Here is a 24,961-nt window from a genome sequence, read left to right on the forward strand (position 1 = left end):
AGTATCTTATGATTCTCTCCTGCTGTTGTGAATTGTTCCTCTTAATGCCACGCCCCCCCCCCCTCCCCCATCCTCTTCCATGCTGTGGTTCTGACGATGCGTCAAACCCCGCCCATAAAAAAGCTCAAATCCAAGTTTCTCTTCTGAACTAGCTGACAATGAGCTCATCATGACTTTAAGTGGCCATTTAAGAAGTCCGGGCAGGTTGTGTTTTCCAGCTCCCAAAGGCATCTTGCATCTGGAAGCCTACATGCCAACCCTCGGGGTGGGGGGGCTCAGCAAATGCCTTCCCTCAAACCTGCCCTTCAAACAGTCCAAAATCCCACCCTGAGTGTTCACATAAACATTGCAGTACTTGGTGCAATAGTGACCCAAGTTTAGTCATTCAGGGTTCATTTTCAAATGCATAAACTTTACTCAACTAACATCACTGAATTTGGCCGAGTCTTTTTGTTTTAAGAAATGGTGCATGTGTACAGAATCTTCTCATTGTTGTAACAGTGGTGGTCATTGATGGTTTAAAGCTGGAGTGTTTGTTTCTAATCCCTTTGCTGCAGAAACATGTGTTTGTATTTTGCTGAACAGTATGGTAACAGAAGAAATGCATGTTTATTTCCTGTGAATCTTGGATCGCCATTTCTCAAGCCTGTAGTGTTTTCCCACATCCACAGGCTTTCTGTAATTTACAAGAAAAGCGAATACAATTTCACTGGGAAGGAGGACTGTGTAATAAGCTGAAACAACATGGTTTGGGGCTCCTCCTGTTGTTTGCCTTGATCCCAAATGGCTTTCTCAAATCTAAAGTGACACTGCACACACTGAACACAAACTAAGTGATAGCAGATTTTGGATGCAGTTAAAAGATTGCTGGGAAATTTGATTAAACAACAGGCTAATGAACAGATTAATGCGATCACAACTGCTTTGCATTTCAACATCAAATGGGAGACTTACAAGGGCGCACATTATACAAGAAGCATCTGATCACGGAATCTCTAATTTGATTTGGCTGGATTTGATCCCCCCGCCACTCCCACACGACATTTCCTCCCCACCCTCCACCAAATCACGCAGTGACGGAGAGGAAAATATAATTCTTACTCTCATAATTGACTAAACTGTGGCAAGCTTTAAAAATCATAGTTACCACATTATGGAGTTAAATTTTTGGAGAGTTGCCATTATGACTTGAGTATTGAAGAAGCGGTGAGGCTCCCAAATCTCCAAGTACCTTCATTTATCCTTGGGAAGGAAGGAAGCCGGAGGTGGATGTATTCCCAGATTTATGCGAGAACTTTTCCAAATGGAGGGGCTCTGATTTAGAATAGACTCACTCCCTGGAGATGTGCAAGGATTATTCATGGCCTGGCTCTCAGCTGAGCCTATCGTGGATGCGGGGGCGAGATTTCAAATTGGGAAAAATGTACAGAAAATTCTGAATTTTGTTCGGGAAGGGTATTAAGATATATGGAGTTAAGATACTGATCAATCATCATCTAACTCTTTGCTACCCAAAAGGACTTTGATGCCCACCAAACTTGTGGCAACCAGGTCACCATGTTCACCATGTAATACAAAATCTGTGCAATATTAATAAATTCATCATTTGTTAGAGAGAAAAGAATTAACAAACCTCTTCTGCTTTCTGACTCGTGCCTTGCTTTACTCTGTCACCTGCTATTTCCAAACACATCTGGACATTTAATAGACTTCTGACTCATAGTCAATGTCCTACACATTCTCCTTTTCTGCCAATAGTGCCTTATTTATCTCAATTGATTATTTCAACAGATTAAGATCAAGGTTGAACACATTAGATGTTACTGCTATGCCACAGCTTGCCACAGTTGCACTTTTCAACCCTCATTGGCGACCATGCATCACTGTCTGTCACTCATGCACCTCAAATGCTTTTGCTACCAACGAAACGAAACCCAGTTTTTTGGTTAGCATCTACTGTGTCGCTAAATTCCCCAAGAAAAGTATGAGAGGAATCAAACTGCTATCTATTTGAAGGCTGCTCCTGCTTTCACAGCATTTCGTTGTGGTCGCACAGATGTAAAAGTATCGTCGTTTCTAAGCACTCTGAGAGAACAGAGAAGGTCGATTATTTTTCTTGCTCCATTTAGCAAGTGTTCCTTCAGCTTCCAGGTGGCCAGATACCTGACAACTGAACCAGATTTTGATGAGCATAGTTGCGGTCTGACCGATATGTGACCCCTGGCCAACAGCAATGTTACTGATTTGTCCTTGCTCAATTAAGAATCAATAACAAATAGTGGTCTGGAGAGTGGTACCCAATACTGTAACTTTAACACAACTCAATACTGTGTGGCTCTAAAAATGAACGGGGTGATTTGCCACATGTGCTGAGCTTATTAGACAACATTGATCTGATAGAGGGGCTGAATGGTCTAAACCTGTTCCTATCCTATCTTGTATTTTAATGTGAAACCCTGATGTATCAAAATGTTGAGCAAAATTGGTAGTCACTGATGAAAAATGATATGCCCTGTGTCTAGGGGAATACTTGACTGACACATCCTGGTGCCCACTATCTTGCCAATCACCTTCTGTTATCATTTTACAGCTGCCATAAATAATGACTTATTGCCAACAACTGAAATGTATACACCACTTTCTCCATCACCATTTCCTGCTGTTTTGATCAGATACGCAATCGTTTGCTGCCAAGAGAAGCTCATTGAGAGTGAAGAGTTAATTTATCATATTTTTCTTATGCTAGAAGCAGAACCATTAAAGCACTCAATAACAGAGGTTTAGTACAATAGAGTGAAGGGGTTGTGCTGGTGCAGTGATAAAGGGATCTCTTTGCATGTGTACGTGTTTCTGCTAATAGAATACCTCCACGCTAGTGGTAGGCTCCAGGCAGTGGCGCTGTTAAAGCGAGAATGGGGTTTGACATCTGATTGAAATTCAGTGAAAATAACAGAATAGATTCTGGTCAATCAAAGGAATGGTGCTGTCAGATGCAACACTGGAGTCCTTCTGCACCAGCCTATGCCCTGCCAGCAGTTGGTTCACGCTGTGAATGGAGAACGATTGATGGAATCGAGTGTACAGGCAGCTACTTTATGCCATACAAGGAGCTTGTGAAAGAACGTCCGCTGCTGGAAGCATAAAGGATGCCCTGCCTGCAGTGACTTACATTCACTCAACTGGACAGCAATTTCCCTTCTGCTTTGAACCTGACTACAGCATTTCTGATAGGTAGAATTAGGAAAGAAATGGCTTTTAGCCCGTGGCATATCCTGTCTCCAGTACAATGGGTTCGATGGACGTGGTCTGCTGTGTGTGGTGGAGGAGACTATAGTCTCCAGTTCATGCAGAAAATAACTGGAGCTAGGCAAGTGCGTTTGGTGTTATTGGTGGCATAAGAGGATCAGAGTGAGTGGGGTTAGAATCTCAGCGGGATTGAATTCACTTCTTACGGAATGTGTTCATTTTGCTTTAGGAGCTCAGACTCAGAGGGAGCGTTCGAGACACCTGAAGAGACAACACCTGTCAAAGTCCCTCCGCAGATCTCTCCTCCTGCCACTGAGAAGGAAAGCCAGGAACAGCTGCCTTCAGAACAGCCAGGTAAAGAAAGCTAAAAATGATTAATGGGGGTGGGCTGAAGGTCAGACTGATAAAGTGGCGACACAAAAGCAAAGAGCAGTGCATGCGAAAGGTGGAAATTTTCAAATGTGGCACTTGGCGCTTCCTATCGTTAGTGTGACTTGCTGTATAATTCATGTGCCCCGCCATTCCAGAATGAAGAGCAGATATCAAGATATATAGAACCAAATGAAAATATACAATGGCTTATAGAGGGTTTGAAAGAAATAAACAGGACCTTTTGATTTTAGTTGTGTTTCGTTGGCGGCTACATGTTTATCACCTGAAAAGTGAATTCATTGTTGCAGCCCATGCCATGATGGCCTTGTTTCCACAATAAGACTCCTCCTTTTCTGAGACAGTTAGCTCTAAAAGCTGTACCAAGTGCTTTCACAAATTGCAATGATAGCTTTGCTCTGCAGCTGAGATTTTGAGAGTTTGTATTTTTTTTAAAAAATGACTGCATTTACATATTTGGTTATTTTATTCATTCATGGGACATGGGTGTTGCTGGCTGGCCAGCATTTATTGCCCATTCCTAGTTGCCCTTGGAAGGCAGTTGAGAGTCAACCACATTGCTGTGGCTCTGGAGTCACATATAGGCCAAACCGGGTAAGGATTTCCTTCCCTAAAAGACATTGGTGAACCAGATGGGTTTTTCCTGACAATCGACAATGGTTTCATGGCCATCAATAGATTCTTAATTCCAGATGTTTTTATTGAATTCAAAGTCCACCATCTTCTGTGGCGGGATTCGAACCCAGATCCCCGGAACATTAGCTGAGTTTCTGGATTAATTGTCTGGCAATAATACCACTAGGCCATCGCCTCCCCTATGTGGAAAGCAGTAAGTGACAGAATCAGATCAGTGCGGCGTATTTGAGCAGATTACTGTCAATCTTTAAATTAGTGTTCATTTTTAAAGGTCGTCTGAACGCACACTTCTCATTTGGATTTCCGTAGTGGCGTTCCGCAGTGCAATGTAAGGCTGTTTGAATCCTTACTCGGGTGCTAAAAATAAATCACTGAAGCAGCACTCGCCCTAATTGAACATATGCAGTAGCTAACTCCAAAATGGACCTGCGTTTGTTTTTTAAAAAAAATAACAGTTCATACAGTTGCCTGACATATTAAAATGATATGGAGCCACTTCCAGTTGCTAACTTTTGCCAAATTTATGAAGTTTTTACAAGGAGAAAAAATGTCACTGTGACAGAGTGAAGTATCATGTTGTGTTGGATGGATTTGAACTAATTTCAAGTGGGCAGAGGATAAATGCTGCTATACAAATCTACTGTTACTCTTTAAAAATTGAATCAATACAGGTGGATCTTTCTCGAGCATGTTTTCTTTTAACCACTCCATCCTGTTCATATTTTATTTTTTGGGATGCGAATGGCAGAACATTTGGTTTGAAAATGTTCAGTGTTATGCCTAATATTGGACTGATGGGTTAAAGTAATTCTGGATTGACTAATGTGCATTTATTTCGATAGCTAATTGGCCAAAGCAGTGGGTGGAAATTTATACACACAAAATATATATATTATATATATGCTCCACACATTGCTAAAGAGATCTTGGATGACTTTCTCTTTTCGGGGTATCATTTTAATCTGACCAAACTTGAAAGAGTAATTCATGAAGTGCTATAGGAAATCCTGCGGCACTAAATAAATAACAAATCTTTTTTTTCCACATAAGGTTTTAAAATTAACTTCCTCATTCAAAATATCTCAGTCAGCAATGTAGTTCACCCGTATTTATTCTGAATTTTGGCAATGATCTAAGAAGCTTATGGTTTACCTCAATACAACAATATTACCTCATTACATGCTAAACTGGAAAACAAAATTATCAAAAGAAAACAAGAGACATCTGGGAAACAGCTGGTTTCAAACTCATGGATTTACATAGTCTAAGGGTGAGATTCTCCGGCCTCCCAGCCACGGGTTTCTCGCCGGCGGGAGGTGGCGCGTTGTTTGCTAGCAGCGGGATTCTCTGGTTCCGCCGCTGTCAATGGGAATTCCCATTGTTCCCATCACCCCACGTTGCAGGGAAACCCGTGGGTGGGGATGCGCTGGCGGCAGGACTGGAGAATCTCGCCGGTGTGAATGGTTGGAGAATTCTGGCCTAAATTTCAAATTCTTTGGATATGCTGAAAAAAACCATAAAATTTAAACCAGACAGTCCTTTATTTCCCTCCAACTCAACAAAATCCTTCAAATTGGAATCCAATTGCTGACCAGAATAATATGGTTGGTGCCATTTTAATATTACAGTGTCCAGAACTGCATATGTTTCGTGGATGCAAATTTTATATAGTTGTTTACAGATGTTTTTCATATCTTGAGTCCACATCCTTTAAAACATTTAAAGGGTGTTTTGGACCCCGACACCCACACACAAAAAGCTCTTTAACAAATGAACTGTAAACTAATGTTCAATTTATGATGTACAATGGAGATTTTTTGAAAACCTGTATTGCGTTTGACAGAATCTCCAAACAAAGAACAATAATCTGTCGGGAAACTGCTTTCTGAATGTTTCCAATCAGGATAATGGGTAACAACTCTGACAAAGAGAAGCCTCTGAACTTCCTGGCAATGATTAATTACCCTGCTTTCTAATGAAGGTGTCTGATTTCAATGAGGGAATATTTGACTCGTGGTCTTGGTCTGATTTTTGTTTACTAAATGTCAGCATTAATAAAATTGCATCATAACCTGTATGTGAAGAATGTGAAGATAGTATTGAGAGTAGAACTGTTGCCGAAAAGGCTTTCAATTAACTCGGGCTTCAGGCAGAACTGAAACAAACAGTTCATTTTTAACAGTGAAACGACAGAAGGAAATGCAGAGAAAGAACAAGCTTGAATTTGTAGATGCCGTTGACGTCCCTGTCACATTGTAAAACACTTCCCAGCCAATGAATTATCATTGACGTGTGTAACCACTGTTTGGCAGGCGGAGAAGGCAGCCAGTTTGTAGCAAGGCCCTGCAAACAGGAATGAAAGAAATGATCCGCTAATCTGTTTTGGGGGATGCTTGTTGAGCAGCAAATTTTGAACGGGCCACGGAAAATTTCCCCTGCTCTGTTTGTGAACTGTGCCATGGGATCCTTCGAGCAACCAGACATCTCAAAGGAAGGAGGGCTGCTCTGAAATTGTAGCGCACCCTCAATACTGCCTTTTGGCCTCCATCATGTGCTCAAGTTGTGAAGTGAGGCTTCAACCTGACAGATCAGTTACTGTCTGGAAATGAAATACTGGTTTTCATTTTGGAATGAAACCCTTCATTGGTACTCAACACATTTGGCTATGACCCAACCCATGAAGGATTCCTATTAAAACATTAACCTGTCTTCCTGGTTTAGATTCTGATGAACGCACTGCACTTTTTTGTTTGTGTTTGTTTTGGATTTCCTGCCTGTGTAATTTTTCTTATTGCTTTTTCTTAACAAAAGTACTGCTTATTCAAAGTCTCAACCCCATCAATACATTGTCTATGTCCCTCCAAACGTTCCCATACACTGATTTCAGTGCTACTCTTTACTCAGAGGGGCTGCACTTGAGCAGGGTGTTAACAAAAAACTGGCGTGTAAAGACACTATTGCACAACACAACATTGAATGAATCATTTACTCTGGCTCTCGATGTATCTTTAATTTATTCAGTAAAAGCAGCCAGGAGCAGAAACACGCAGGCAGTCTCTGCACAATGGCAAATCTTGACTGCATGTTTGTAGAACATTCACTGCAGGAATACTGTTTGCCAAGAGGATAGTATTGTGGAAGATTTGCAATGCTATTACCAATGAACGCACCAAATGTCACAGCCCTCAACGTACTGACCAAGTTAGACCTGTGCAGCACCTAGCCTGGCAACTGGGACTCCAAAATGCACGCTATCCCTCCAATTATCTACTTGTTTTAAAGCTGTGTGTGAATTATAGTGCCTCAAATCCTATTTCTCACAAGAGAATTTGAACATCACTACCTGTCGCACAAGGTGGGAAATAAGGAGAGCAGCTCTGCACAGATAACCGTAAGAACCATCCCTGAATTTAACGCACTTGAGTATGCTGAGTAGGGCATATTTGATGAGCAAAGAAAAACTGGGAGCTGCTAATTAGTTTGCTGAGGGCAGCTACCATTATTATCTAGGTTAACAGCTGTTGTAGCTGTTAAGAGATCTAGAGATTCATCTTTACAACTCGCCTGCTCTTCTTATTCCCAGTAGAATAAAACCTGGTTCCTGAAATGGACACTTTGACCATATGAATAGGCTACAAACTGAAAGCTTGTTAAGATAATAGCCAGGGTTATGAGCATTGAATGTGTTACTTATTTACAAGACACAAACATGTCAAAATATTAATTAAATGCCGATCAGCTGAGTTCATCAGATAAAAGCTAAATAGGCATCTTTCAGGAGCCTGTCTCCTGAAAGCGATGGTTACAACAGGGAGGCATTTCTTAATTGGACATTTTGTTGAGAATACTGCAGGAGTGAAATGGTTGAGTTTGCCTTGGTGGATGAAGATATTATTAACTGGGATGATACAGTTCTATTTATAAATGCAGAAAAAAACTATCCTGGATATTGTAATTGAAGCTGTTGTATAAATCTGCTGTTGAAGCAGGTCTTGCTGGAAGGCAACCATTTATGGAGGACATCTGGTACTCCAGCTGGTGTGCACAGGTCTAATTGTTCTTTTCAAAAGGGTGTATGAAGAAAATCATACTGTACTGGATTTAAAAAAACATACAATGTAGGAACCAGTCTGGGTGAAACTCTTGTCACCCAGGCTGCTACATAACTATCATTTTATTCTGTATGTTAAAACAATATTGTGTATTCTTTGTTTGTGACATTCGACTTGAGCTGCAAAAAGCAGCACCGAGAATAATAAGTGAATGAAGCAGCTCAGTGTGACTAATGGTCACTTTCCAATTAAAGCACGGCACGGTGGCACAGTGGTTAGCACTGCTGCCTCACAGCGCCAGGGACCTGGGTTCAATTCCCAGCTCGGGTCACTGTCTGTGTGGAGTCTGCCTGTTCTCCCCGTGTCTGCGTGGGTTTCCTCCGGGTTCTCCTGTTTTCCTCCCACACTCCAAAGATGTGCAGGGTAAGTGGACTGGCCATGTTAACTTGCCCCCTCGTGTCAAGGGGATTATCAGGGTAAATACGTGGGGTTATGGCGATAAAACCTGGGTGGGATTGTCGTTGGTGGAGGCTCGATGGGCTGAATGGCCTCTTTCTGCAATGTAGGGATTCTATGAAAGTGGGTTGTGGGTGGTTTTGTGAGATTATATAAAATGCCCAAATAAATGATTTTATTGGTGTGGCAAACAGTGAGGGTGATACTATTGGCTGTGACAGGGGCATGGGTGGCTAAGCAGAATGGGCAATGCAATAGGTGCATAGAAGGTGGCAGGTGGCTGTGGGCGTTGCTGGCTGGGCCAACTAGTTGCCCATCCCTTATTGCCCTTGAACTGAGTTGCCGGCTAAGCCATTTCGGAGGGCATTTAAGAATCAGTCACATTGCTGGGTGGGCCTGGAGTCACATGCAGGCCAGACCAGGTAAGGATGGTAGATTTCCTTTCCTTAAGGGCATTAGTGGGTACCCAGGTACCGGGCATTTTGCCGGGGGAGGTAGTGGAAGCAGATATGGTAGTGACTTTTAAGGGGGCATCTTGACAAATACATGAATAGGATGGGAATAGAGGGATATGATCCCCGGAAGGGTAGGGGATTTTAGTTCAGTCGGGCAGCATGGTCGGTGCAGGCTTGGAGGGCTGAAGGGCCTGTTCCTGTGCTGTAATTTTCTTTGTTCTTTAGTGAACCAGATGGGTTTTTACAGCAATCGACAACGGTTTCATGGTCATCATTAGACCTTTAATTCCAGATTTCTTTTATTATTTGAATTCAAATTTCACCATCTGCCATGGTAGGATTCAAACCCAGGTCACCAGAGCATTTACTGGGTCTCTAGATTACTAGTCCAGTGATAATACTGCTATGCCACAGTCTCCCCACTTGAGAGAGTGGTTTAGAAAAGTAAATGGCATCTTGGACTTAATAAATGGAGGCATTGAGTACAAATTCTGTGCCTTGATAAAGTTCTAATCATGCTACGACCAGAATATTTTGTCCAGTTCTGGTCACCATATTTTAGGAAGGATGTAAGTGTCCTTGAGAGGGTACAGAGGAGATTTATCAGAGTGGTTCCAGGGCTGCGGAATTTTAACTACAAGGTTAAGTTAGAGAAATTGGGGTTGTTCCCCCTGGGGCAGAGGAGACTGAGGAGAAATTTGGTGGAGGTGTACAAGAATGTGACAGGTTTCAAAAAGGTTGACAAAGGGAAGCTGTTTGGATTAGCTGATGGTACAAGGCTCAGACTATGGAGATTGAAGGTTTTGGATGAAATTCAAGGGTGATGTGAGGGAGGGCTTCTTTTAGCACTGAGTAGTAATGATCCAGAACTCACTGTCTGTGAGGGTCATGGAAACACAGACGATAAATGATGCAAAAAGGGAATTGGATATGCTATTGAGAGAAATAAATTTTCAATGCTGTGGGGATAGGGTGGGGGATTGAGACTTTACAGAGAACCATCATGAACTCAGTGGGCCATTTGGCCTCCTCCTGCTCATTGTGACTCTCTGTATGATGCTATATCCCTTTGAACTTCTGTTCCCCAATCACACAAACCAGTTTCCCATCCATTGACACTGACTAAATTTCCCGCTACCTTGGAAAATCAGCCAGCATAATCAAGGACTCTCCCCCTGGACATACTCTCTTCCACCTTCTTCTGTCAGGAAAACGATACAAAGGTCCGAGGTCACATACCAACCGACTCGAGAACAGTTTCTTCCCTGCTGCCATCAGACTTTTGAATGGACCTACCTCATATTAAGTTGATCTTTATCTACACCCTAGCTATGACTGTAACACTACATTCTGCATTCTCTCCTTTCCTTCTCTATGAACAGTATGCTTTGTCTGTATAGTGCGCAAGAAAAAATACTCTTCACAGTATACCAATACATGTGACAATAATAAATCAAAGGTGACAACATTTGTATTTAAATACTGGGGTAGTTACTGTGAATCTGTAGTGTCGCTGTTGATCTGTAGTGTCCTTGCTGAACATTGGCTAAATGATTTCTGGTTGGAGACCAGACATACCTTGGAAGATGTGCTGTGGGACCCCTTGGAAGTCCCAGCACAAGGACTCTGTGGCAATTGCCTGGAAAGTTTGAACTTGTGATGGGCAATTCCGCTGTTCTCCGGGACCCTCTGAAAAAGTCTCCAACTGCTAAGAGTTTGTGATTTTGAACAGTTCCGTATTACCTACCTGACTAGTTACCCAGGAAATTTTATACAGAAAAGAAAACCTAAACTAGCTGGTGGATAACCATTAACTGACCTAATCACCTGCGCTGCCAGCCCCGATTCCTGCACCCCCCCTCTTGATTCCTTGACTCTCCCTCTGACCTGACCTGATCAGCCCTCACTATCCCACCAGACCCAACCTAATGAGCCTTCAACCTGACCTGACTGACTCCCACTACCCGACTCTCGACCCTGGAAACGACCTTATGAGCCCCCAGCCTGACACCCCTCCCAACATGCCCTGACTACTCCCGACCCAATCACCTACCTACCCTTCCCAACTGCCCCCTTACTCTCTGATCCACTTGCATCATGATCCATCCTACCCCCTTGTGCACTTGCCATCTCTCTGTAGCTTTTCAGAGCTTTAGGATAAGACCAGGATATTGCAGCAAGTGCAAAAGGGGGCATGGCTTCTGCATGGATTCTCTCCTCTACTCCTGCTGAGGTTTCCTGCAGTGACTGGATTCTGTTGGATTGTCCATCAGAAGATTGCCCTTGAAAAATCAGCGGAAGGAAAGTGTGTATATTTTTGTCTGATCAGGGTTGGAAATAGGGTTCTGATTGTGAATGGAAGAGTTGAGCTGTAGTTTGTAATTTTGTCAATGTGCATTGAACAGTTGCTGACAATCAGGTGAGGAGAGGCCGAATAGCTCCCCTCTTTCCCCACTCTTTGATAGAGTCGTAGAGGTTTACAGCATGGAAACAGGCCCTTCGGCCCAACTTGTCCATGCCGCCCTTTTTTTTAAACTCCTAAACTAATCCCAATTGCTCGCATTTGGCCCATATCCCTCTCTCCCCATCTTGCCCATGTAACTATCTAAATGCTTTTTAAAAGACAAAATTATACCCTCCTCTACTACTACCTCTGGCAGCTTGTTCCAGACACTCACTACCCTCTGTAAAAAAAAATTGCCCCTCTGGACACTTTTGTATCTTTCCCCTCTCACCTTAAACCTATGCCCTCTAGTTTTAGACTCCCCTACCTTTGGGAAAAGATATTGACTATCTAGCTGATCTGTGCCCCTTATTATTTTATAGACCTCTATAAGATCACCCCTCAGCCTTCTACGCTCCAGAGAAAGAAGTCTCAGTCTATCCAGCCTCTCCTTAAAACTCAAACCATCAAGTCCCGGTAGCATCCTAGTAAATTTCTTCTGCACTCTTTTTGGTTTAATAATATCCTTTCTAGAATAGGGTGACCAGAACTGCACACACTATTCCAAGTGTGGCCTTATCAATGTCTTGTACAACTTCAACAAGACGTCCCAACTCCTGTATTCAATGTTCTGACCGATGAAACCAAGCATGCCGAATGCCGCCTTCACCATTCTGTCCACCTGTGACTCCACTTTCAAGGAGCTATGAACATGTACCCCTAGATCTCTTTGTTCTGTAACTCTCCCCAATGCCCTACCACTAACTGAATAAGTCCTGCCTTAGTTCAATCTACCAAAATGCATCACCTCGTATTTGTCTAAATTAAACTCCATCTGCCATTCGTCAGCCCACTGGCCCAATTGATCAAGATCCCATTGTAATTGGAGATAACTTTCTTCACTGTCCACGATGCCACCAATCTTGGTGTCATCTGCAAACTTACTAACCATGCCCCCTATATTCTCATCCCTCCTCTGCCCTTAGACCTCCATTCAGTCCCACCTTCAGGGCAAGCACCTTGGCAGTGACAACAGCGTGCAGCTGCCCCCAGCACTCTGGTACTGACACCCTGATCTGGCACCTTGGACCCTGAGGGGAGCCAAGGAGGTACATCCAGTGGCCATTTGCCCTTCTGCTGCTGCCAGGCTGCATGGGAAGGATCCCTCAAGGATCCTGGGGGTTGGGTCGATTCAGTCTGGGGGCAAGGGGCTCACCTCGCCACTCTCCCTGGGTTGCGGGTTTCATGGCTCTACTGCTCCTTCTCGCCCTGGCAGACCTGACAATCACTCATGGCATGGTGATTTCTGACACCCCATTCAGTAGGGCATCGGGATTCCCGTGGGCTGTCTGATGAGGCTAGAGAATCCCGCCCAAAGTTCTGCCATTTAACGGTGAGATTTTACACTTCAATTCAATTGAGTCAAAAAGAAATAATACAACAGGTGCTGATCGTAGCTCTCATTGAATTCCAGTAGAACGATGTGCACACAATTAAACTGAATGTCTGTTGGCATCCAAAATATTCTCCCCAAAGACATGTATGAAAAGATTAAAAAGGGTGATTACAATCAATATAAAACCTGTGTTTTTATATCAATATTACAACCTCAAAAATTCTTGGGGGAAGAAATAATGTGAGCTGGAGAGGTCATCATCAGACATTCACTTCTCAGAATCCAGCTTTTGTTTTCTCTTGGTATAGAGAGCATGTTTCCATGCAGATGTTTAAATTTCAGAGTTTCTTTATTTCCTCCCACCCTCTGGCCAGGATTCCTGAACATGCGGAAACTCCCCCTCCGCAATCCAGCTGAAATTTATTTTCGTATGGAACCTTTTCAATTGTGGCTACAATATCTTCGCGTTGTCAATAAAGGTTGCATTTTAATTCTTGCACGATGCTCTGGCTGAGAACTGAAAGCAGAACAACCCTTTGAGTTGCTGGATTTTGTACCGGCAACCTGCTCTGTGCAATTACTGCCATCGACTTCACTTTGTGCGAACTAAAATATCTTCCATATTTTTCGGTGCTCTTTTTACTACGTGCCCCCGAGTCAATATTCCTTCTGCTGCAGCAGTTGAATGGCTTGGAATTGACACATGAAAATGACTAAATTCCCTCACGTCATTATCCACCCCCACTCGATGATTCTCTTTTCCTATAATACAATAATGTAGCTTGGCAACATTGATGTCCATTAACAAATGTGTTTTGAAGAGTTCCATGAGGACATGGTGGTGATATTTCCTCATGACTGAAATACATTGCGACCAATTTTTACCACATTGGGAAGTTGTCTGACTCGGTTCAAAACTTTTGGACTGCTTGGAGCTTGAGAACCAGGAAGAGAAGCGATTTTAGACGATGTAAATATTTGCCTCCCTCTGTTCTGTTTCATTTTGGATTGGAATGTGTGTGTTCGGTGACGATAGATGATGAATCATCAGGAGTGCCTCTGAGCGCACAGCTGTTGTTTCCTGTCTCCTTTCCCAGTTGTTCCAGAGAAAACTGGCCCCTGAACCCAGCCCTACATCTGCTGCGATCTGATCAAAATGAGAGAAAGGTGATTTATTTAAACATTTATATTGGTTGTAATTCGTAAAAGTTATGTCAAGGCTTCCAAGAGTGAGAAATCCTGATAGTTACTTGGGCTGTGGAACCAGCGGTGGGAAAATTCACAGAGGGGGAGATCAGAAGAAGTTTCAGAAGGAGGGCTTTTAAATGTTTATTTATTTCTGCAGGGTGCTTGCCTGAAGACCAGCCTGATTGATGGGGACCAGGCCTGTGGTACAAGGCCGCATTAGGGGAACAATGAGGCAGGAGAGCAGAACAGAGAAAGCGGCGGCGGAGTGGGAGGAGAGATGGATGAGATCACAGCGGGGTGTGGTTAGATTGTCGAGGCCAGGAGTATTGTGGATGTTTGGGGAAGGACGGCATGGTAGCACAGTGGTTAGCACTGCTGCCTCACAACCTCGAGTCACTGTCTGTGTGGAGTTTGCACGTTCTCCCTATGTCTGCGTGGGTTTCCTCCGGGTGCTCCGGTTTACTCCCACAGTCTGAAAGACGTGCTGGTTAGGTGGAGTGGTCATGCTAAATTGTCTCTTATTGTCAGGGGGCTTAGCAGAGCAAATAAGTGGAGTTATGGGGATAGGACCTGGATGGGATTGTGGTCGGTGCAGGCTCGATGGGTTGAATGGCCTCCTTCTGCATTGTGGGAATTCTATGATTGGGGACAAATTCGTAAGGTGGGTGAGGGTGAGCCACGGGGTCTGTGAAAATGTTTGTTTACTGTGCCGGGAGGAAGCATTTCTGTTGTACGGTTTCAGCAACCTGCAACTGAACCTTGCTTATGGATTCTGCTGATTTAACCTCCTTGAATCTGCTCAGTTCCCCGAGCATTGGATGATTATCATCTCTCCCTATTTCAAGTGGAGTCATGGGAGCTGGAGAACTCAGTTTGAGATCTTCTGGTAAGAATTTGATGAAGAAATCTGTTTTATGTCTGAGAGTGGCAAACATTTGAGATGCAAAGGTTTGGAAAGTCAAAAGTAGCTGAATGATAACGGGGGTCATTATAAATTTCTCCTTCAAGCTGAGATGATCTTGCCCATTGAGAATTGTAACAGTGTGTGTGTGTATCACATAAATTCAATAATAACATGGGATGGAAGGGAAAGAGAAAGGACCATGCATATTCATCAAAGGAGCTGAAACTAGGTGTTGAGACCAACTCTTTCTTCATTCATGGTCATGTGTGACTTGCAATTTGAGATACCATTTTCTGTGAATTGTCATTCATAATTTAGATTTAGTATAAATTGCTGGTTTAATTGCAGTTTTATTTGAGTAACTTTCTCAATAACTTGCTTCTTGCAATCACCATTCCATCATTGAAATAATCTGCTTGCCTTTGGATCAGGGAACATTAATTTAGATCAGAAACTCTTGCCTCACATTCTCACACCGCAGGAAGTGTGAATGGTCTCGTTGGCTGCATTTCAAATTCCACAAAAAGAAAGATCCTTGATGATCTCGCAAGCTTCCATTCCTATGACTTGAGATTTTACACTTTGGGGAAAGGAAGAGTGCACTTTTTTTTTAAAAAAAGATAAAAAATAGGATGTAATAATCTTACCGAGGCCAGTCACCTGTCACCCATTCACCCTCTATTTACAGTATGTTTGAAATGCCATTCTATGGTCACAGAGTGAAAGTCAAGCCCCGAGTCTTTGACTGTTGCCCACCCCCTCCCTCCGCTGCAGCTTCCCTTGGGCGAGCCTGCACTTGCCTAGTGGGGGGGCTTGTATTCTACGAGGTCCACAGGGAGATCTGTTGACGATCCCCTGTGGCCGTCATAACAAAAGGTTATTTCTAAGCATTTTGAGTTTCCCTTTGGTGGCAACATTGCCAAGTTCAGTGGAATGCATTTCCACACCTGACTATTAATCTTTTGATGTGTTCCTTGGGGTTAGGCTCATTTGCATATTTCAGGTGGACTTGCTACATTATTCCCCCCCTGCAGCTTGTTGCCAGGTGGGGCTGTGTGAAATGGTAATTGCAACCTTGGGATCCTGCTGAACGGGACCTTCCTGCATCCAAGTTATGCACCTAAAATCTGAAAATCATGGGTGGAAGAAATTAATCAATCATCCAATTATGGATTCCAAGGGAAAATGGGTATTTGTAGGCCCCTTTACAATCCCTTACTAATTCTGGATGCCAGTAACATGGACATTGCCAGTGTCTGATCTTGTATCGTGATAGGGTGAGGGCACAAAATTGGACATATGTCGTCTCTGGTCATTCTGGCTAACTTGGATAGTCTTGTCTGCCCTACATTAAGACTTACCCATGCTTCGCCACCCGATTCCAGGTGGACGATCCTGAAAGCAACAGGAATTGCTAGCCACCCCCCGCCCCCCCCATTAACCAAACTCAAGTTACAAAATAAAAGCAGAAAATCCTGCTCTGTTCATCTAGCTATTTGGTGGAGAGATGACTTTTCCATGAAGAGCAAGCAAAGAAGATTAAAGATTAATGCAATAACTTTAATCCCATCTCGTGGTGTCTTTTGCATTCTTCATTTACTATTCAAATCATAGAGTCATAGAGTCACAGAGGTTTACAGCATGGAAACAGGCCCTTCGGCCCAACCTGTCCATGCCGCCCTTTCTTTTTTAAAACCCCTAAGCTAATCCCAATTGCCCGCACTTGGCCCATATCCCTCTATACCCATCGTACCCATGTAACTATCTAAATGCTGTTTAAAAGACAAAATTGTACCCGCCTCTACTACTACCTCTGGCAACTTGTTCCAGACACTCACCACCCTCTGTGTGAAAATATTGCCCCTCTGGACACTTTTGGATCTCTCCCCTCTAACCTTAAACCTATGCCCTCTAGTTTTAGACTCCCCTACCTTTGGGAAAAGATATTGACTATCTAGCTGATCTATGCCCTCATTATTTTATAGACCTCTATAAGATCACCCCTCTGCCTCCTACGCTCCAGAGAAAAATGTCCCAGTCTATCCAGCCTCTCCTTATAACTCAAACCATCAAGTCCTGGTAGCATCCTAGTAAATCTTTTCTGCACTCTTTGTAGTTTAATAATATCCTTTCTATAATAGGGTGACCAGAACTGCACACAGTATTCCAAGTGTGGCCTTACCAATGTCTTGTACAACTTCAACAAGACGTTAAACTAAATATTGACAACAGCCTCCTCTTTCATTTGTGAACCATGTTGATCACACCTTGGATATAACATTATCTTCAGGTCTACATTAGCTCCATTTGAACACTTTGACCTACATTTTCTAATTGTAACACCACTGATAGTCCATTTAAATGAATTGGTTATGGATGGCAAGAGGATCTCAAACTTCAGTCCTTAAATCCAAATATTACTTTTGACCAAATGTAAACAGGATGCTGCTGTCCACTCGATGACTTCATTTGATCTGGATTGCTTGCTATTAAGCAATTAGTTTCTGTATCCATTCACTGGTTAATCTTTTTGCCATCATCCCTTGATTCTTGCTTTTCGCACCATTCTTGGAACTACCCATATTGCTATAATTTCCCCAGCGAAGATTATTTTATGCTAGCTTTCTTTATCTCATTATGCTGTTAGCCTTTTGAGTATCTGGGAGCAGAACAGTTTGCATGCAGTTGTTTGTTTTATCCAGCTTTCTTAGTTTTGGCAGAACCATAGAGATGGCAAATTTGCATCAGGGTTTCCTTTCAGAGTTAATGTTGTTCACAGTGTAGAAGCAGTCGAGGTTTCCAGAAGCCCTGTTGTTTTTGTGGCAAGTTTCTTGAGGATTCTTACATTTTGTGATTGTTGGATTGCAACTTCTGTTTTATGATTTGAAGTTTGTTTTGAAGTATGTTGTGGTCGTGAATTAATTTTCCAATTATAATTTCAGCAAGTTTTCAGGAGGAAGGTATTTAATGCCTGACTTTACCCAAACTTGGCAGTGCCGAGCTGGTACTGTTCGTAGAGTGCAGAGAATTCTCACCGGATTGTCCGCAAAGTTTGGAACCTTCCGACTTCACGGGCGAGCTCGGATCCAAAGGATTACCCAAACTTTATCAATGAGTGGTCAAAAACAAGAATTAGTCTGGATCTCTTGCATACAAGCAAATTTTGGGCGCAATCTTATTGCCTGTTCATGCCATGCTCCTGCTGCAGTGAAGACAGAGAATTTGGGGGCAAGCCAAATCTCCATTCACTGCAGCGAGGTGAGAAAATCCTACCAATGTGAACGGTCGGAAAATTCTGGCCAAAGGTTTGGTTTGATATGATTTAATTTATTATTGTCACATGCATTAGTATACAGTGAAGAGTATTGTTTCTTGCGTGCTATACAGACAAAGCATACTGTTCATAGAGAAGGAAAGGAGAGAGTGCAGAATGTAATGTTACAGTCATAGCTAGGGTGTAGAGAAAGATCAAGTTAGTGCGAGGTAGGACCATTCAAAAGTCTGATGGCAGCAGGGAAGAAGCTGTTCTTGAGTCGGTTGGTACATGACCTCAGACTTTTGTGTCTTTTTTCCCAACGGAAGAAAGTGGAAGAGAGAATGTCCGAGGTGCGTGGGGTGCTTAATTATGCTGGCTGCTTTTCTGAGGCAGCGGGAAGTGTAGACAGTGTCAATGGACGGGAGGCTGGTTTGCGTGATGGACTGGGCTTCATTCGTGACCCTTTGTAGTTTCTTGCGGTCTTGGGCAGAGCAGAGTCGTAGCTGACATGCCAAATTTCCTCAGTGTTCTGAGAAAGTAGAGGCGCTGGTGGGCTTTCTTAACTATAGTGTCGGCATGGGGACGGTGGTGGGGGGGACCAGGGCAGGTTGTCTTTTACCTCAGTCCAAGAATTCCATTGTGACAAAACAAGCTGGAGGAAGAAAATGAATCTCTTTTTGGATTGTGAATAAACAGTATTCTAGAATAATCCCAGCCCAACTACATAATAAAATACAACATAATTTGAAGGAGGGTGAATTATTCAGTGGCACGTAGGAACGTCACAAGAGTTGGATATTGGAACATGGAATGTTCTAAGCCTATAAATAGGAACAATGTAATTACGGAAACAAGTTGGAGCAACATTGCGCTAATATTATTTGAATTACTGAAGTTGTTTTGATGCTGCAAAATGAATCCATACACAAAAATGTGAATGGACCGCAAAGGTTATTATTTGCATAAGGAAGCAATGAATGTGAAAAGGTGGCTTATCAAGAATCAAAACATTTAACTCGCTGCATGTAATGGATAATGGTTTCAAACTGGTGAGGATTGTGTGAAATATATCAAAATGAGCAATAGTGTGTTTACTCACATGGGTACCAACCATGTGGATAGTAATGGCCTGGAGTTTTGCCAACTTGGGATGACTGGGGAAACCTTTAAAAATGGAGAGTGTGTCCCGATTCTGGGATTCCTGACCTCAATCCTGAGGTTTTTACGATTTTCAGGGGGTGCCTTACAAGGGTGTGAGCTGGTTCGGCTCACAAGCCAACACCCTGCACTCTCCACCAAGCTGGCTTCGGTGTCCGAGTTGGCATGTTCTAATCCTCCATAATTTGCATGGAGCAGGGCAGGGATTTCTGAAGGTTGTGGCTCCAGCACCTCAAAGGTGCCATGAACCATAGTCTGGATGAGTGAAAGGCAATTTCCAAAGGCTTCCCACTCACCGCCTATGTCCTCTCATTCCCCCATGGCAAGTGATGTCCCTTGTTCATCTTCTTCTGGCCCCTCACACCTCCTATGGCTCGTCCATGTCTATTCAACCACTATATGCTTTATAGAAGCATTGAATATAACAATGACAGTAAGATGTGTAAAAGAAAAGCTGCAAAAAGTCATTCATTAATAACTTTCCTCTTCCTTAAAATAAAACTTATTTTACTATAGCCCAATAAAAGTCTCAATTCTCCAAATAATTGAGTAATGAGTAGCAGAAAATGCAAGAACTTGAAACCTCCATTTTGAGTATGAAATTGACAGCATAATTCAGAAAGCCGGAGGTGTCAATCATACAATGCTCCCTTGGGGCTCAGGCATTTCAAAAGGTTAATGGATTTCTGGGCTCTCAGCCAAGCCTCATTATGTATTCTTGGCTGAGAGCCCAGAGATCAATTAGCCTGGCAAGCTCGGTCCCCCTCAAACAACACCTTTCCACCCACATGCCCCTCGTGTTAAGGTATGCTCCCTGCCATTCATAACTCCTCATGCGAGTTGACAAAGATGGGAATTTTCCCAACTTCAGCTACCTGCCTTGAGGATGAAAATGTAGCCCAATGTTTTAACTAATTTTTCCCCTCCTCACTTACTAGTTTTACCCTGATAGAAGGAAAGTTAATTTCAAAATAGACCTGCCACCACTAGATTGACAGAACGAATGGAATGAATTTTGGATGAGCTGGGGTTCTGTGGGTGGAGGATGGGATGTCAGCAAAACTTGGAAATGTAGACTTGGCAGGATTGAACACACCTGCTGTAAACAGCCAGGTTCAGCATGAGATAGTGGCCAGGAGGGTTGAGGGGATGGGGGAGTGCAGGGGGTGGAGGGTGGATTTTAGTGGCAGGCGATTAAAAATGGCAGCTTCAATCATCCCAGTGTTTAGCTCGAGGAAATGCAGACTTAGCAAAGAGCGCTTGTTGGACAAGAGTTGGAAAGGGATTGTTCTTGGGATGAATTTGTGATAGAGACAAATGGGACTGAATGTTGGAGTTGAGCTAATTTCTACAAACGGCCATTGCATTTATATGTTATGATTTTTTTTTAAGGTGATTAATGCCGTGGTAGATAAGATCTTGTTGGTTTCAAAGCCAGAATGAACGGACTTGATAGTTTTTTTGTTAAAAGTACAGTTTCATTGTAAACCCCGCCATGTTTCCATGAATTTTATAAAATGACTTGGATTGCTTACAAGTTGGGTATATGGGGTAGAAAAATGAATCTGAATTTAGAGACGAAAGGTCAATGCAGATTTCTATTGCACTGATAGTGTATAGTAATCATTGTTTTGTTTCTATTTCAGTGTTTTTTCCCGATGATAATCAGACTGGCGTTGCCCCTGAGATCGCACTGCAAGAAACTGATTCCTTCAGACCTCTCACTGAGTCAGCTTCAATTGTCTTTGATGAGGATAAACCAATAGCCAGCAGTGGTGCTTATAAAATAGATTTTGATAATCTTGATGTTTTAGACTCTTTCCAACCTCCCTCTCCTTTGGATCCGAGCTCGCCTGTGAAGTCGGAAGGTTCCAAAATTTGTGGACAATCCGGTGAGAATTCTCTGCACTCTACGAACAGTACCAGCTTGGCACTGCCAACATCTCCCCCGTTGGCGCGAAAGTCTGATGGAACTACAGATGTTGGTCGCACAGAGGAGGTGGCAAAAACATTACAGGCAGAGGCTTTTAGCATAGCCTCGGATAATGCTCACAGCGTCAAGAAAAAGAAACCTAGACCACTATCTCTAAAAAGGAAGACCAAGTCCGAGAAACCAGCAGAAACACAAGCAGATAAACCAATAGAGACTCCAACTGTGACAGAAACACGAGCAAGGTCCACCGTCCCCGAGACTAATAATGAAGTGACTGTATCTCAATCATCCTGCAACAGTTTACAAAGCGCAGTTGATCAACAGGACTTCCCCATTCCTCATCAGGCTTCCTGCAGCTTTGATCCAGATAACCTTTCTGAGCGTAATCCACTTGCGAGTGGAGATAAACAACAGAACTTGCCAGTAGCACAGAGTGAGAGTGAGACTGTTACTGCTGTGTTAAAAGAAGCGGATAACATAGCACCCGAGTCTACAACGCTTCCGGATACTCCAGCTGTGGGCCATGCAGTGAGGCTGGAGTTTGATTATTCTGAGGATAAAGACAGTTTTGAAATTGAGCAAGATAAAAAGCCCATTCCTAAGAAATTTGGCAAAAAGTCTGGTGGAAAGATGCCACTTCGAAAGCCAAAGATAGGAATCAAGAAGGTTCCGGCAGTGGAAAAGGTAGACAATGCTCTTGCTGCACCATCTCATTCAACCGTTGATCCCGATGATATCCCGATTCCAAAGACCACGTATTCATTTGACCCTTCGAAATGGGATGATCCCAATTTCAACCCATTTGGCACGAACATACAGGTTCCAAATTCTCCCAAGTTGCCTCATGCTTCATTCAGTTTTGACATGGACAACTGTGATAACTCTGTGGACTCATTTAAATCTTCGGCAAAAATCTCAGGATCCCCTTCCCATTCCCCGGCTTCATTCGAGGTGAATGATGACACTGGTACTAGTGAGGGGGATGTTAACAATAAATCGTCGAAGAAGAAGAGGCTACCTTTAAAGACGTAAGTACTAAAGTTGTTAAATTTTTAAAAAATGTGCAACAATGTACTGCGTCCTAATGATCAATATTGTGCTTTGCAGGTTTCCAATCACGTGAATTGTTTAAGTGCGGGTTATTGTATTTACAAAAAAGAGCAATCGGTGTTTTTGAAAATATCAGCTTATTTGATATTGCTAATGGAGATACTTTGTATTAAAAAATCTGAAGATGGGTTTGTGGTACGTAAGAATATAAGAAATGCGAGCAGGAGTTAAAGCATGTGGCCTCTTGAGCCGACCCTGCCATTCAATAGGATTATGGCTAATCTCCAACTTCAGCTCCACTTTCTTACCTGCTCCCCATAACCTTTGTTTCCCTGAGAGACGAACAATCTATCTCAGCCTTGCGTATGCACAATGATGATGCATCCAGGACCCTCTGGAGTCGAGAATTCAAACTCTTTGGGTAAAATATTAGGACTGATTAAAAGAAAAGTATGAAACATAGAAAATAGGAGTAGGCCATTCAGCCCTTTGAGCCTGTTCTGCCATTCAACATAATCATGGCTGATCCTCTATCTCAACACTATACTCCAGCGTTCTTCATGACACTTTTAGAGTCTAGAAATCTATGTATTTCCTTCTTAAATATATTCAGTGAATTGGCCTCCGCAGCCTTTTGTGGTAGAGAATTCCACAGGTTCACCACCTTCTGAGTGAAGGAATTTCTCTTCATCACAGTCTTAAATGGCCTACCCTGTATCCTGAGACTGTGACCCCTTGTTCTAGACCCCCCAGCCAGAAGGAACAACATCCCTGCGTCCAGTCCTTCTAACCTTATCAGAATTTTATATGTTTCCATTAGATCCCATCTCATTCTTCCAAATTGCAGTGAATACAGGCCCAGTCGACTCAATCCCTCCATGTACAACAATCCTGCCACCCCAGGAATTAGTCTGGTGAACCTTTGCTGCACTCCCTCTATGGCAAATGGATCCTTTCTTGAATAAGGAGACCAAAACTTCACACAATACTGGTCTCACCCAGGTCCTTGTATGACATCTTTCCTCCTGTATTCAAATCCTCTTGCAATGAAAGCCAACAATGGAAGTGGAGATTATACAGATTCATTCTTTACTTTTGCTCACTACTTCAACGCACTTCCTGACAACTCCAGCAATCATCTCCCCTTAATTTGCATGAGGGTTCATATTTCCTCATTTTTATTTATGGCACAGCTGACCTTTGATCTCTGCAATAGCACAGACAATTTGTTAATGCTTTGTTAACAGATTGATCACACCTCAAGTACAATGTGTATTTGTGTGTTTGCATGTTAATTGTGTTCTAGAATGTATAGATCTGAAACATGAGACCATAATGGTTGAACATCATTGCATGAGCATATTTTTGTGTGGAAATGGTGTAGCTTTTTATACAAGATGGCCAGTTTTAATTTTACTTCAGCAGAAAACTTTTGGATTTGGGTAAATCTGCTCATTTTGTTAGATGCTGATTTCAGGTGAATGTATAGTTAGAATTTGATTTGTGCTTTTAAACTGCTCAGAGTGAATTTCCCAGCCCATGATAGTATTCATTCGGTATAAACTGTGCAGAACTACTTCTGTTTGGAAACAAGTATACACCTCACTGGATTTTTAACATATTGGCTTGGATTTTCCCATCCCCCCCCATGGCGGGTTTTCCAGCAGTGGAGAAGGCACGCCATTGGCTGCTAGCGGGATCTTCAGGCCCCAGCAAAGCCAATGACCACTTGTGTTGTTCGCCTGTGCTGCCGCTGGGGAACCCGACCCAGGGGGGTCACCTTCAGTGCCAGGAAGGACCAGAAAGTCCCGTCCATTGGCTGCTTAACATGCTAATAAGAAACCTTTAACACTTCAACTACCAATAAATGATTTAATAACTAAGCACGATTTTGAAGTTGCATCTTTATGATTCTCAAATCAATATAAACAGTACAAATGTTATGAACAGCAGTATCTCATTTGAAGTAAGCCTGTTGCTCTTTTTCGGATAGAATTTACTTTGATAAAAGGTATAAAAAGGAAATATAAATAGTTGGATTTTTAAAATTCATTACCTGTGAATTTATAGCTCCCACCCCTCCTGGTGTTGTTGACTCATTTTGGCTTACAGGACAACCTTGCCTAGCAGCCATTATTCTATGAATATTACTAGGCTTGCGTTTCATGGAAGGCCCCACAATTACACTGTTCTGTCTTCATCATGTACACACATCTTCCAGTCAGGATTATTAGACAGCAGCAAAAAATAGAAGTCTTGGCTGACTTCTGCTTCCCATCACTTCCTAGTCCAGGGAAGTCAAGGTCAACTGTTGTGCCCCTACTAGGTTTGCCAACTGTGATCAATTGTATTCCTGGAGGTTTCATCACAAGATATTTCCCTACGCTCCAGCCATTAG

General features: G+C 42.8%; 1 protein-coding gene across 12 annotated transcripts in view; it reads left to right on the forward strand.

The window, feature by feature from the left end:
• LOC144500442 (uncharacterized) overlaps positions 1-24,961 on the forward strand; it is a 256,651-nt gene that overhangs the window by 172,443 nt on the left and 59,247 nt on the right. For all 12 annotated transcript variants that reach the window (XR_013498975.1, XM_078223362.1, XM_078223364.1 and 9 more), the window contains 2 exons: positions 3,476-3,600; positions 21,227-22,541. Coding sequence is in view for 11 of the 12 variants with exons in the window: in XM_078223362.1 (XP_078079488.1) it covers positions 3,476-3,600; positions 21,227-22,541 (1,440 nt within the window). In the remaining variant the exon portion in view is untranslated. The remainder of the gene's footprint in view (positions 1-3,475; positions 3,601-21,226; positions 22,542-24,961) is intronic.

Source organism: Mustelus asterias, chromosome 11, assembly GCF_964213995.1.
Source record: "Mustelus asterias chromosome 11, sMusAst1.hap1.1, whole genome shotgun sequence".
Classification (NCBI taxonomy): Eukaryota; Metazoa; Chordata; class Chondrichthyes; order Carcharhiniformes; family Triakidae; genus Mustelus; species Mustelus asterias.